The sequence below is a fragment of the Rhipicephalus sanguineus genome, unplaced genomic scaffold (assembly GCF_013339695.2).
Source record: "Rhipicephalus sanguineus isolate Rsan-2018 unplaced genomic scaffold, BIME_Rsan_1.4 Seq557, whole genome shotgun sequence".
In the NCBI taxonomy this organism is placed as follows: domain Eukaryota; kingdom Metazoa; phylum Arthropoda; class Arachnida; order Ixodida; family Ixodidae; genus Rhipicephalus; species Rhipicephalus sanguineus.
Window position 1 is genome coordinate 26,197 of NW_023615507.1, and position 13,018 is coordinate 39,214.

At 47.4% G+C, this 13,018-nt stretch overlaps 1 protein-coding gene across 1 annotated transcript in view; it reads left to right on the top strand.

Annotated features, from left to right (window-relative positions):
- The window catches only part of LOC119377724 (two pore channel protein 1), a 29,039-nt gene extending 16,528 nt beyond the window's left edge, over positions 1 to 12,511 (top strand). Inside the window, exons 17-23 of the mRNA XM_037647071.2 lie at positions 5,987 to 6,094; positions 6,441 to 6,602; positions 7,059 to 7,153; positions 7,633 to 7,748; positions 8,152 to 8,239; positions 8,897 to 9,093; positions 9,889 to 12,511. Coding sequence (XP_037502999.1) covers positions 5,987 to 6,094; positions 6,441 to 6,602; positions 7,059 to 7,153; positions 7,633 to 7,748; positions 8,152 to 8,239; positions 8,897 to 9,093; positions 9,889 to 10,020 — 898 coding nt within the window. The 3' untranslated portion in view covers positions 10,021 to 12,511. The remainder of the gene's footprint in view (positions 1 to 5,986; positions 6,095 to 6,440; positions 6,603 to 7,058; positions 7,154 to 7,632; positions 7,749 to 8,151; positions 8,240 to 8,896; positions 9,094 to 9,888) is intronic.
- The last annotated feature ends 507 nt before the right edge of the window (positions 12,512 to 13,018 follow it).

A 13,018-nucleotide genomic window follows, 5' to 3' on the forward strand; every position in this document is an offset into this window, starting at 1 on the left:
AGTGAATGTACGACTGGGAATGACCCTTCCAGACAATGCATTGTCCTGCTTATGCGATTTTTACATGTGTAATAAAAAGTGCAAGATTATAGTAAAAATATCTGTGAAGCATGGTTAGGTTTGGTGTTGCCTGAATCAGGTGATTTAGTAACACTGCACGAGTTGTAGGGCATTCTCGCAAAAAGCCGATCATTTCTAAAGTGAATTTTTATTCATATTGCTACATGTAGGCTGCCGGAATCCATATTGTCGACGCGCGTGTGCGCCCGACGAAGAGGACGAAGGTCGTTAGCTGCTCGAGCTCGGAGCCGGATTGCTCAGCGCTGCAGCCGTTCTTGAAAATATATCTTGTGAATAGCGACTTGTAAAAGCGACTGTCACTCACGTAACATATTTGGTGGAGGTGGAACGTTCCCCGTCCTCATCACGCAGCTCCGCAGTGGCCGCGTCATCCAGCCTCTCGCCATGGCTTCCAATGACAACCCGTCCCCATCTCCATCTGCGGCTCCTACGACAACCTTTGTTGCGGTCCCCACCCCCCGCGATCCTGGGACATTCTCTGCGCAACCTGGCCTCGACGTCGACTACTGGCTTCGCCTGTATGAACGGGTCAGTCAAACTCACCGGTGGGACCCTACCATGATGCTCGCTAATGTTCTCTTCTACTTGGACGGAACCCCGCGCATCTGGTACGAAACACACGAGACCGAGCTCACCAGCTGGGACACGTTCAAGGAGAAGCTACGTGACATCTTTGGGAACCCGACCGGTCGCCACGCAGCTGCACGACAAGAGCTCGCTACCCGTGTCCAGTCACCTACTGAGTCGTATGTCTCATACATACAAGAAGTGCTTGCTCTTTGCCGGAAAGTGGACGAGGCAATGCCCGAAGCTGACAAAGTGGGTCACGTTTTGAAAGGCATCGCGGACGACGCTTTCCATTTGCTGGTCTACACCAACGTCTCGACTATCGACCGCATCATTCAAGAATGCCGCCGTTTCGAAACGGCCAAAAGCCGTCGTGTGCACCCTCAATTTTCTCGGTTGCCAAACACGGCTGCCACGTCCACCTGCTCCGATTCCGCCGCTACACCGCCCTTTGAGCAGAGTGTAACGCGTATCGTTCGACGGGAACTTGAAGCGGCAAGTCCAGCGCCGTTCCAGCCCTCTCCATTCGACCATGCCACTATACAACCAACCCCCGCGGTCTCCGTTATTCAGGCGGTCGTACGACAAGAATTCGCCAACCTCGGGTTCCCTGTCGCCTGCCCCGTCTCTCGCCCCTCGTCCCGACCAATGCCCATGAATGCACCTCGAAGTGACCCATTCGTTCCTCCACGATCTCGCAACCCAGCGGAATGGCGTACTCCCGACGACAGACCCATCTGCTTCCGGTGCCACCGCGTTGGTCATGTATCCCGCTACTGCCGCGCCACTTGGACGCCGCCATATAGGACCCAATTTTTCTCGCCTTCCCGCCCATATGAAGATCTTCGCCGGTATTCGCCCAGCCGTACAGACCCTACTGGTGACACACCTAACAGCCGCCCTCCTGCTCGTTCACCGTCCCCTCAACGCCGTCGTTCCCCGTCGCCCCAACCCCGCCGCCACCCCTCGCCGCCCAATTTTGCATCGTACCCGACGGAAAACTAGATCGTGCAGCTCCTGGAGGTAGTGCTGCATCATCTCCTTCTGAACCAAATCCTCCGTTGACGCTTCCTACGAACAAGAACCTCATCGATGTGCATGTGGACGGTATTTCTTTGACGGCTCTAGTCGATACTGGAGCTCACGTGTCCATAATCAGTGCTCGTCTTTGTCGCCGACTGAAAAAAGTCCTCACACCTGCTACTACAAAAGCTGTACGCGTCGCCGATGGCGGAACTGTTCCTGTCACTGGAATGTGTACAGCTCGCATAAGCATAGCCGACCGTTACGTTCCTGTCCTCTTCACGGTGCTCCATAATTGTCCTCATGACCTCATCCTAGGGATGGACTTCCTGTCGACCCATTCTGCCCTGATAGACTGTTCCGCTGGTACTCTTTGCTTGGACCTTCCTCTTCAGCCAGATATTCACCCCGACCTCCCACACAGCCTCTGCACCTCGGATTTCATCCGCCTACCGCCTAAAGCCCTAACATTCGCCGAATTCACAACGACTTCATCCGTGTTGGATGGGCACTACGTCGTCACGCCGATTACTGATGTACTTCTGGCACGTGACATCACTGTGCCTCACTGCGTCATAACTATAGCCGCTAACCGGGTACATCTCCCCGTCATAAATTTCGGCTTCACGAAGCAAGTCCTCCCTCAAGGCATCTTAATCGCCACGTTGCGGTCCTTAGCCGATGACCACGTCACCTCTTTTGCAGCAGACGTATGCTCCAATATTCCTTGTCGCCCACCCGATACCACAAGCCTCGACATGGCATTACGCCCCATGATTGCCCCAGACCTCCCCCCAGCGCAATCAGCCGCCCTCATCCGCCTTTTGGCTTCTTACCGCGAGATCTTTGACCTTGACAATCGACCACTCGGCCAAACTTCTCTTGTGCAGCACCGTATCAACACAGGTGATGCTGTTCCCATTCACCGTCGACCGTATCGGGTGTCCGTATCGGAGCGCCAGATTATTCAAGAAGAAGTAAACAAGATGTTAGCTAAAGGCATTATTGAGCCCTCATCGAGCCCTTGGGCGTCACCCGTCGTCCTGGTTAAAAAGAAAGACAACACGTGGCGTTTCTGCATCGATTACCGGCATCTAAATCGAATTACGAAAAAGGACGTGTATCCTTTGCCCCGCATTGATGACGCTCTCGATTGTCTCCATGGCGCACGCTACTTTTCATCCATAGACCTTCGCTCCGGTTATTGGCAGATTGCCGTGGACGAGAAAGACCAAGAAAAGACCGCCTTCGTCACTCCCGATGGCCTGTACCAATTCAAGGTTATGCCCTTCGGTCTATGCAACGCCCCAGCCACGTTCGAGCGCATGATGGACTCTCTGCTACAAGGGTTCAAATGGTCAACATGCCTTTGTTACCTAGACGACGTCCTCGTATTCTCACCTACATTTGAGACCCACCTTGAGCGTCTGTCGGCTATTCTCGACGTCTTCCGCAATGCTGGCCTCCAGTTGAACTCGTCGAAGTGTCACTTCGGCCGCCAACAGATTACAGTGTTGGGCCACCTCGTTGATGCTTCTGGTGTGCGGCCGGACCCTGAGAAAATTCGTGCCGTCACCAGTTTCCCAGTACCCAAATCCGCCAAAGATGTTCGGAGTTTTGTGGGACTCTGTTCCTATTTCCGGCGGTTCGTGAAGGACTTTGCAGCAATCGCTCGACCACTTACTGATCTTCTAAAGAAAGACGTCCCATTTTCGTGGGGGTCCACTCAAGCTGCCGCCTTCTCTCACCTCATCACAATTTTGACGACGCCACCTATATTGGCCCACTTTGACCCATCCGCCCCGACTGAGGTCCGAACTGATGCCAGTGGTCACGGGATCGGAGCTGTCCTCGCCCAACGTCAGCAGGGACACGACCGCGTTATCGCCTATGCTAGTCGCCTCCTTACACCTGCGGAGCGCAACTATTCGATCACCGAAAGAGAATGCCTTGCTCTTGTCTGGGCGGTCTCCAAGTTCCGTCCATATTTATATGGCACTCACTTCTCCGTAGTCACCGACCACCACGCGCTCTGCTGGCTTTCATCATTAAGGGATCCCACAGGTCGACTTGGTCGCTGGGCTCTGCGACTGCAAGAGTACACTTTTGCAGTAACGTACAAGTCTGGACGCCTGCATCAGGACGCCGACTGCCTATCTCGCTATCCGGTTGGCGAGTCGCGCACCGTCCCTGACACCGACGCTTGCGTGTGCACCGTTTCCCAACTGACCCACATAGCCGACGAGCAACGCCGTGATGCATCCTTACGGGCTATCATCGAGTGCCTCGAAGCCTCACCTTCGGACCGATCTCATCGCTCGTTCGTACTCCAGAATGGTACGCTATACCGCCACAACTTTCATCCAGACGGACCATCCCTGCTGCTTGTTGTACCCAAACACCTCCGCTCCGCTGTACTTCACGAACTTCACGACGTTCCAACTGCCGGTCACCTTGGTGTGTCCCGCACATACGACCGAATCCGCCGTCGCTTCTATTGGCCAGGTCTCGCACGCTCCGTCAGACGATACATCGCGGCGTGTGAGAAATGTCAACGCCGCAAAACACCATCGACGCTTCCGGCTGGGTGCCTTCAACCCCTCGACATTTCGTCCGAACCCTTCTTTCGCGTCGGCTTGGACCTACTCGGCCCTTTTCCCCTGTCTTCTGCTGGCAACAGGTGGATAGCTGTGGCCACAGACTACGCCACACGCTACGCCATCACACGAGCTCTTCCAACAAGCTGCGCCACAGATGTCGCCGATTTTCTTCTGCGCGACGTGATCTTGCAACACGGTGCTCCACGCCAGCTGCTCACGGACCGTGGCCGCACATTTCTATCGAGAGTCATAGCGGACATCCTGCGTTCATGTGAAACGCGGCATAAGCTCACTACGTCGTACCATCCGCAAACGAATGGCCTCACGGAGCGTCTGAACCGAACCCTAACCGACATGCTTTCAAAGTATGTTTCCTCAGACCACTCCGACTGGGACCTTGCTCTACCGTACGTGACATTTGCCTACAATTCCTCGCGCCATGACACGGCTGGTTACTCCCCATTTTTCCTGCTGTTCGGCCGCGAACCCACATTGCCCCTTGATACAGTCATTCCGTTGCCAGCAGCTCCGACCACTGAATACGCCCTGGACGCTATCAGCCGGGCCGCTCATGCACGCGAAGCCGCTCGTACTCGCCTTCTGACCTCCCAAGAGAACCAACGCCGTCGGTATGATCAACGACACCGCGACGTACACTTTTCGCCCGGTTCTTTGGTTCTGCTGTGGTCTCCGACCCGGCACGTTGGCCTGTCCGACAAACTGCTCTCTCGGTACACAGGGCCATACCGAGTGCTTCGTGCGGTGACTCCCGTCACCTATGAAATCGCTCCTGCTGACTCGTCGTCTTCATCCACCCCGCATGCCAGCGACATCGTACACGTCGCACGCCTGAAGCAGTACCACTCGCCCAATGACGTTGACGCCTAGATGCGCCGAGACGGCGCCTTTGCGCCAGGGGTTATGCTACATGTAGGCTGCCGGAATCCATATTGTCGACGCGCGTGTGCGCCCGACGAAGAGGACGAAGGTCGTTAGCTGCTCGAGCTCGGAGCCGGATTGCTCAGCGCTGCAGCCGTTCTTGAAAATATATCTTGTGAATAGCGACTTGTAAAAGCGACTGTCACTCACGTAACAATATTACTCTGCTTCATTTGCTTGGAGCTTGTCTGGTGCATCTCAGCACAAAATGCACAGCGCATTGTACTCACGTGGAAGGCACGTGATTATCATCTTTTAAACACAGTGCACACATAAATGCAAGCGCAAACACAAAAGTCAGACCAAGCAACACACTTACACAACAGGCCCGCATCTCTCAAGTACAGCGCACACAACACGCACATCGTGCAAGTCAAACACAATGGACTCAAGCACCAAAGTATCCATCACAGTAAGTGACACGTGGAAACGTTTATGGAAAATATTGCGACACAAATCTGAGTTATTGAGGTAAGCCCATTAGGGACAGTTGGGCAGATGTTCCAAGCAGAAAGCCAAAGCACAACATCAATGCTATGCAGAAAGCAACACCAAGCATTAGCGTGAACCAACAGTGTTTCTGTAAACACCTCAAAAGCATCAAGTTCTCATGGTTCTGACACATGTGTCGGACCTGCACGAATTTCTTTAAAAGATAGTAGCACATATAAATTTCAATAATATAAGGCAATGATTTCACGTCATGTTAACATCCCTGATAAGCTATGCTGTGCAGAATTTTTTTTTTCTTACTGGTCTGTTTTTACTTTTTTTAGGTTTGACTTTGTGGTCATCGTGGCTGCTGTCGTGTTTGGGTCCATAGGAGCCTTCCTGGATGCCAACCTGTTGCGAATACTCATCTTTCGCTCACTGCGTCTTCTCAAGTGAGCTTTTAATAATTTTATACCTACGTCAAATTCCTAATTTTAGTGCACTACAATGGAACCATAATTGACAGAAAGTTCAGCGTCCATGACTCGATGCCTAATTTTGCTGCGTGTGTCATTCAAGCTATGAACTACACTTCATGGCAGCTATGACGATGACAGGCAAACGGCGCTGGGCAAAAATGTTTTATGCTGCCAGAATTTTGGTCAAAAAAGCGTTGCAGGGACTTCATTGAAATTTGCCTAGTTCTACATTTCTTATTCAAGTACACTACTTTAATAAACAGCCTACTGCAATGACATTTCTCTGATTGAAGTTTTTTTTAAATGTTACACTTTGCAGGTTGTTTCAGCTGAAGAAGAGCTACCACGATGTCTTGGGCACAGTGTTCATCTTGATGCCTCGATTTGTCAGCGTTGGAGTTGTCCTTGTTATCGTCTACTATTTTTTTGCCATCATTGGAATCGAGGTTTTCTCACAGTACGTCATGGAGGACTGTTGCAAGTAAGCGCGACAATCGATCTACCATGTCTTTTCACGTGTACGTCAGTGACAAATGTAGGTTAGCCCTGCCAAGGTTATGGCCATGTGAGGATAAAAAAATATTTTAGTGCAAGTAGATATTCATTTTTACAAAAGTGCCGAAAAGCTTCGAAAATTTAGACACCATTGTACTGTATGCATGGCCATTTTCACCTGTGACAGACAATGAACAGGAAAAGGACTAGAAAGCATTGTCATGGTGGGGGTAGCTGGATTTGCATAGTAGTGTACTTTGTAACGAATGCTACAGGCAGCTTATCTTTAATCATAATTGTAAGTCAGCTTTTCTCAATCATGATTTTAAGCGAACCACACAACTTTTGAGCCAGAATTGGGGAAATAGAACGATATGGTACATAGTAGTAGTAATAATCTGCTTATCTTAGTTCATAGTGCTACCTTGTTCTTTTTATGTAGGAACACAACGGTTGAACTCTACTTTGCCACGAATACATCATCGGGACCCGGCTATTTCTATCTGATGAACTTTCACAATATGGCCAACAGCTATGGTATGTAACACCCAAGATGAAAAATAATTTGCATTTTGATACGAAACAAGTGTAAATAGAACATTGAAAATATAAACACCAGACTAAGATAACCGAATTGGAGCTAGGTAAAACATGTTTAGCACTTACAAGATACTGCAGCTACTCTTAGAAAATTAAAAAAGAACTGCTTGATGTACTTTTATGTAATTCATTTGTTTTGTCCTGTACAAATTTACAAAGCCTACCTAAAATTGCATGCACTATCCATATAAAAAACTTTGCTGTAAAGTAATTATTTGGTGTTTTTGTTTATCAACTGGAGCCTAGGGCAGTTGTATGCATTCAAGAAAGTACATTAAATTTGGCACGGGAGACGATCATGTGTTTGTGCAAATAACGTCAGTCTCTATGTGAAGGCTGAAAGCACTGAAGAAGAGTAAAAAGCAATACGAAATGAAACCCCCTGTCTTTTCTCTGATCCCCCCCCCCCCCCACAGTGACCCTGTTTGCCCTGATGGCTGTCAACAATTGGTTCATCATCATGGACGGATACGCTGCAGTCACGTCAGAGTTCAGCCGTCTGTTCTTTATGTCCTTCTATCTTATCACCATGGTGGGTTCACTATCAAACTACTAGCAGAGCACTTTAGCTTGTCTCTTTCATTTCATTCTACTTGAAATTTCACAGTGCTAGATGAAAAATGCTTAGATTAGCATTTCTAATTAGCCTTTATTATGGTTATTCTCAAAATAACAGTCACATAAAATGGATACAAACATTGTGTTCTACTCAGCTCGATAGGAAAGCAGGCATTGCATAATGCTCCACTCGCCTGTTCCTGTCGCGAGTGCTACAAGTGTGAACACAAGTGTTTCATTAATTAGCTGCCAACCGCAAAAAAAGTTTGTTGGAAAGCACGCAGGAAGCATACGGTAAGTACTCGGTGAGAGCATGTCACTACGTTTAGTAATGCCATTTTCTGTCTTTTTTTTTCTTTTCCTACCCCACTGCACAGATCGTCCTGCAAATTGTTGTGGCCTTCGTGCTCGAAGCATTCATATTCAGGATACAGTACAAAATGAAGATAGGCAAAGAGAGCAAAGGTGAGTGGTGACCGTCTGCGAAGTGCATGATACGCAGACTTAATTTTGCCTCCGCTAGTGGCACCGTCAAGTAGCAATAGGCAGTGGCGATGTTGGGTAGCAGAGGAGCAAAACTTTTGTGACCTGCTTGTGAAGAACTCTTTAAGTGTAGGCCGTGTGGAATGCTTCCCTGCTGTTGCATCTGGAAAATTTAGTCGAATGACTAGTTGTGAAATACAAGCTTAATGTCAACCAACAGACAATGAAGCCAAGGAGAGTATAGTAAATTCCCCTTCTATATGATGTGAAATGTCTTATATAATGATTTAGCGCATTGCAGAACTTTTGTTTGTTGGCATTAGGATTGTGCACCAGAGCAGTGTGCTTCATTTACTTTTGATTCTCTAATTGTTGGGGTTGTACTTCCCACAACCACAATACGATTATGAGAGATGCCTTAGTGGAGGGCTCCATAAATATCGAACTCCTGGAGTTCTTTAACATGCACCTAAATCTAAGTACACGTGCCTCTAGAATTTCTTTCCTCCATCGAAATGCGGCCACCACGGCCGGGATTTGATTTCGCAACCTTCGGGTCTGCAGTCGACTACTTTTGACTCCACTGTCATGGAGTAGGCGCAACGATCCCTTACACCCTTTTTTTTCCGTTCCTTACAGAAGACAACCTTGTGAGGGTCGAGACGACAATGTCACGAGCGGAGCTGCAATTCTGCAGCGTGCCTCCGGAGTTGTCCAGAAACCCACAGCCACTGATTTATGACGTGGACAGTAGTTCGCAGAAACTTGTATTTCGAGGAGTGCGCTGGAAAACAAAGTTCTCCTTCTGCCTCAAGATGTATGCCGACGAAGCAAAGGTGCACTACAACTTAACAAATTGATTATAGGGTTTAACCTCGCCAGACTGCATCAGTTCCATAATGGAGGGCTCCATATTAATTTTGAGTGCCAAAGTTTTTTTCTATGTGCACCTGAAGCATGGTAGATGAGTGTTCCGACTTTAAGCACTCATTATAATGCAGCCGGGAATTGAACCTGCAACCTTGCGTTCATCAGCACAATGCCATAGCCACTGAGGCAGATGTGTAAGCCTTGAAAGTTGCTTATGAACATGATGAATAGTTTACAAGTTGTCAGCATTGTTAAATGAGTCCTAAACTGCGTGTGATCTCCGTTATTGACATCCTATACATGAACCATTTGTCATTCCTGTAATGCGATATGCCCAGGGCACACTTTTTTGTGAAACCATTTTTTATCAGAACACTTGCATTCCTTACAGCACAAATTTCTTTTTGTGTTTTTTCTCTCGCACCGAGTACAAAGCCTGAAGGCATCCCATCGCATGCAGTATTCATGGCTGTATCGCCTATCTGAATATAATTGCCTGCTCATTCTATGCAACTCAAAGTTGCAGTATTGAACATGGCATTGTTGAATATAGCACATCGTATCTCAGAGTAATTTCTTTTACCATACATTTTTTTCAACTATAAGCACAGTCTTTTATGTGGTGTAGCATACCTTTTTTCGATGGAAGCACCCATCTGGCAAGATATGACAAACGAATTGACAAGAAAGTACTCAAACAAAATACAGTGCCAAAAATCTTAGCACACATAAGAGCCTGACTTGTCTTCCTCTGCTCTTAGGAGTGGCTGGACCATGCAGAACTGGAGGAAAGGCGCTCCAATGACTGGCTAGTGCTCAACATGCAAAGCTCTGAAGCCGACGGTGGAAACCGATGGAACGAAAACCCCAATCGCCGGACGTTCACCTTATGACTACAAACAGCCTCGGTGTAGCGACCTGTATAGTTGTACAGCCCATCAACGCGATTCATATTTTATGCATCATCCATGCCAATCATTGCTGCTTGGTGAAATGTGAGCTACAGTGTATCAGCCAGCTCCGGTATATATATATTTTTTTTTTTGTTCCGCAGTCGTGAACTTCAGTTACGGGCAACTTTTTTGTTTCACTTTGATTACAGTAGAATCTTGGTAAACGGAACTGCCACCTAAATAGAACAGCCTTTAATTTGCTTTTGTATCTGGGTAATGCAAAGAAAAATCCCTTCATTAATTGGAATTCAAATCTACATATCGCTTCATAAACCAAGCCATTTGTAATGTTGAGACTATTCAAGGAGCACAATTGGCAGTCCGAACCCTCAACAATTTCCTTCTTTTTATTGCGATAGCAATTATGTGGACAGTCTCGACGGGTTTTTGCTGTCGCCGTCATGTCCTTCCCGTATGAAGTCCAAATTGATAAGATCTTCCCACGCGTCGTATGTTCTACCGCGGGTAAAAGCGCGCAAGCGGGGGCGATGAACGCGGCCGAAGCAGAGATCAAACGAGCCGGCCCATTTCCGTCACTTGGAGGGTGCGTGCGATAACATCACCCCGCTCGGGAGGCCTGCCATCGAAGCAGACAGGAAACGCTATGCCCTTCTTTAACGAGCATGAAAAAACGCATCGCTCGGAGGGGGGAGGGGGGGGGGGGTAGCGAGCAGCGCTACTTTGAACTTTCAATCTAAGGGCGCGGTTGGGATTGCTGGCGCGCACGCTATCTTCACAGCCATCACAGTGGGCGGCTCGTCTACTCTTCTACGTGCTGCGCTCTCAACGCGAAGTGACTATGCGGAGAGCATCTCTCCTTGGAGCGGCTGTGAAACTGTGACTGTTTTTTTTTTTCAGAAAGAACCAAAATCTGAAATCCTTTCAAAGCTTGTTTCCTGTGGAAAATGCTATATTTTTTAAGTGCCAATTGCAAGCAAGAAGGGATACATTTTTTTATCTGTGACACGTGCAGCCACAAACTGACAGCAGAGACATCCACGATTACCTAGAAATTCATTTTGTATGCTTGACCATCCGGAAAACAATTGTAAGAGCTTGTGACATACAGTGCTGCACTCCACCTACTTTTCAGAAAAGGTCCTGTTAAACACAACACGTTCTCCCGGTCTCTCCACATTCCGTTTAACAAGATTCTACTGTAATTTACAGTGGGCAGCATACTTGACCCTTGGTTCCACATATGCAAGCTGCCTTAAACATGCTATGCAAGACAGTGCAGCGTAGCTGCATTGGTCAAACCTTTGCTATGTAAAAGGCCAAGAATACAACTATGCCAAGAAGAGACGAAAAATGTTCAGGCCATTTTAACAGCAGTTACTGCTGTGAATGCACTCTGAATTGTGCAAGGCTTGGGCAGGGTTTTATTCTTTCTTTTTTCTTCCATTGAACGTCAATTTTATACGACTATAAAGATGTATGCATCTTGTCACATCAATGTAGTCAGCCAGACGAGCATTTAAAGTTAAGCTCCGACAAAACAAAGCAACCTTCTCCACTATCGTCAGACTGTTGCAACTAGCATGTACATCACCATCACCTATGCATCTGCAAATGTCCACAACTGCTGTGACATGTAAACTTGCACAGTTTTTATTATCGAAACTCGGGTTGCCAGGGTGGATGCTAATCAACTATTACTATACATTAATTTCGAGACGTCTTTTACTGCACATTGCACGGCAAGCACGAACCTCATGCTATTTTTACCGTCTTGTGTGATTATGCACGTTTATAAAGTTTTCAATGTTTTACAAGTATTAAATTTTAAGTTAAGAAAAAACGTTTTAATTAGTATTTACGTTTCGGTTTACATATTTTAAGCAATCGTGTTAAGTTGGCAAGCCAAAGAGAACCAGGCTGAAACTATCTTTCTTTTTTTTTTCTTTTTGAGCTGCTCCAGTATAGTACTTCACTTTTAATCATTTGTGTGCAACTTCCCCATGCTTCATTCATTGTTGTAACTGTTTTGAATGGAGGTCACATCTTGTGCTGCAAGTTTTAGCGTCACAAAAATTCAAGTCAGGTGACCTTTTATGGCCGTTTCGTCCAGTATCCGTTTTAATTCTCTGCTCATTTACGGCAAGACCCTTTACAACAAGCAACCACCAAGGAAGGCATGGTTGCTTGGAAACTGGTAGAGCCCCTGCAGACATTATATAATTCTGGTAGCGGGTACAGCTGCTTTCATATTAAAGCAAACACACCTTAGGTGCTTCAAGTAGCCTTATTGGAATACATGGGTCAAAAGCAACAAACGTTAACGGTTTTCGGATTACAATAAGCTAGCCAGCATATACAAGGCACTCCTAGCTCCACGTGCAGGAGATACAAACAGGCGGTCAATGTGTTTGTGGTAACTCCTGACAACAGTACCTCTGCATGGTGCTAGACACTTCAATTGATGAAACATCACTGTTAATACTGCCTAAAAAAACAACAAAAAAAAAACTAGAGGCAACATGAAGTTGAGTCTTGTCGTTGGTTGGTATGCATGCCTAGACTGCAATGGAACTTTTTTTTTTATTTGGTAGAAACATTCGCTAAGTACTCTAGTGCATTCTGTGAAAGTGACAGTCAACTGCAGTAATGAGCGCATGCCCCGTGGCTTTCTCTTTTCTTTTCAAGAACGTCAGAGGCGCTATAGTTTAGGGACTTCAATTCTGGACAGCGCCGACATGTCGGTGCTAGTGAGAAACGGGGCAAGCAGGGCATGGGAGTAAAGGCGAGACCCCGATGATAAAAGTTGAGAAACGTGGGCCCGCATTTACAGATCTTCGTTTGCATAAATACCATTCATGAGTGGTTCATTGGAATAGTCTTGCACCGTCTCACATTACCACGTCGAACACTATCACCAGTGGCATGCAAGACCAATTAAATGCAGAGTCAATGACAATTTAGGCGTACCAGTGCATTG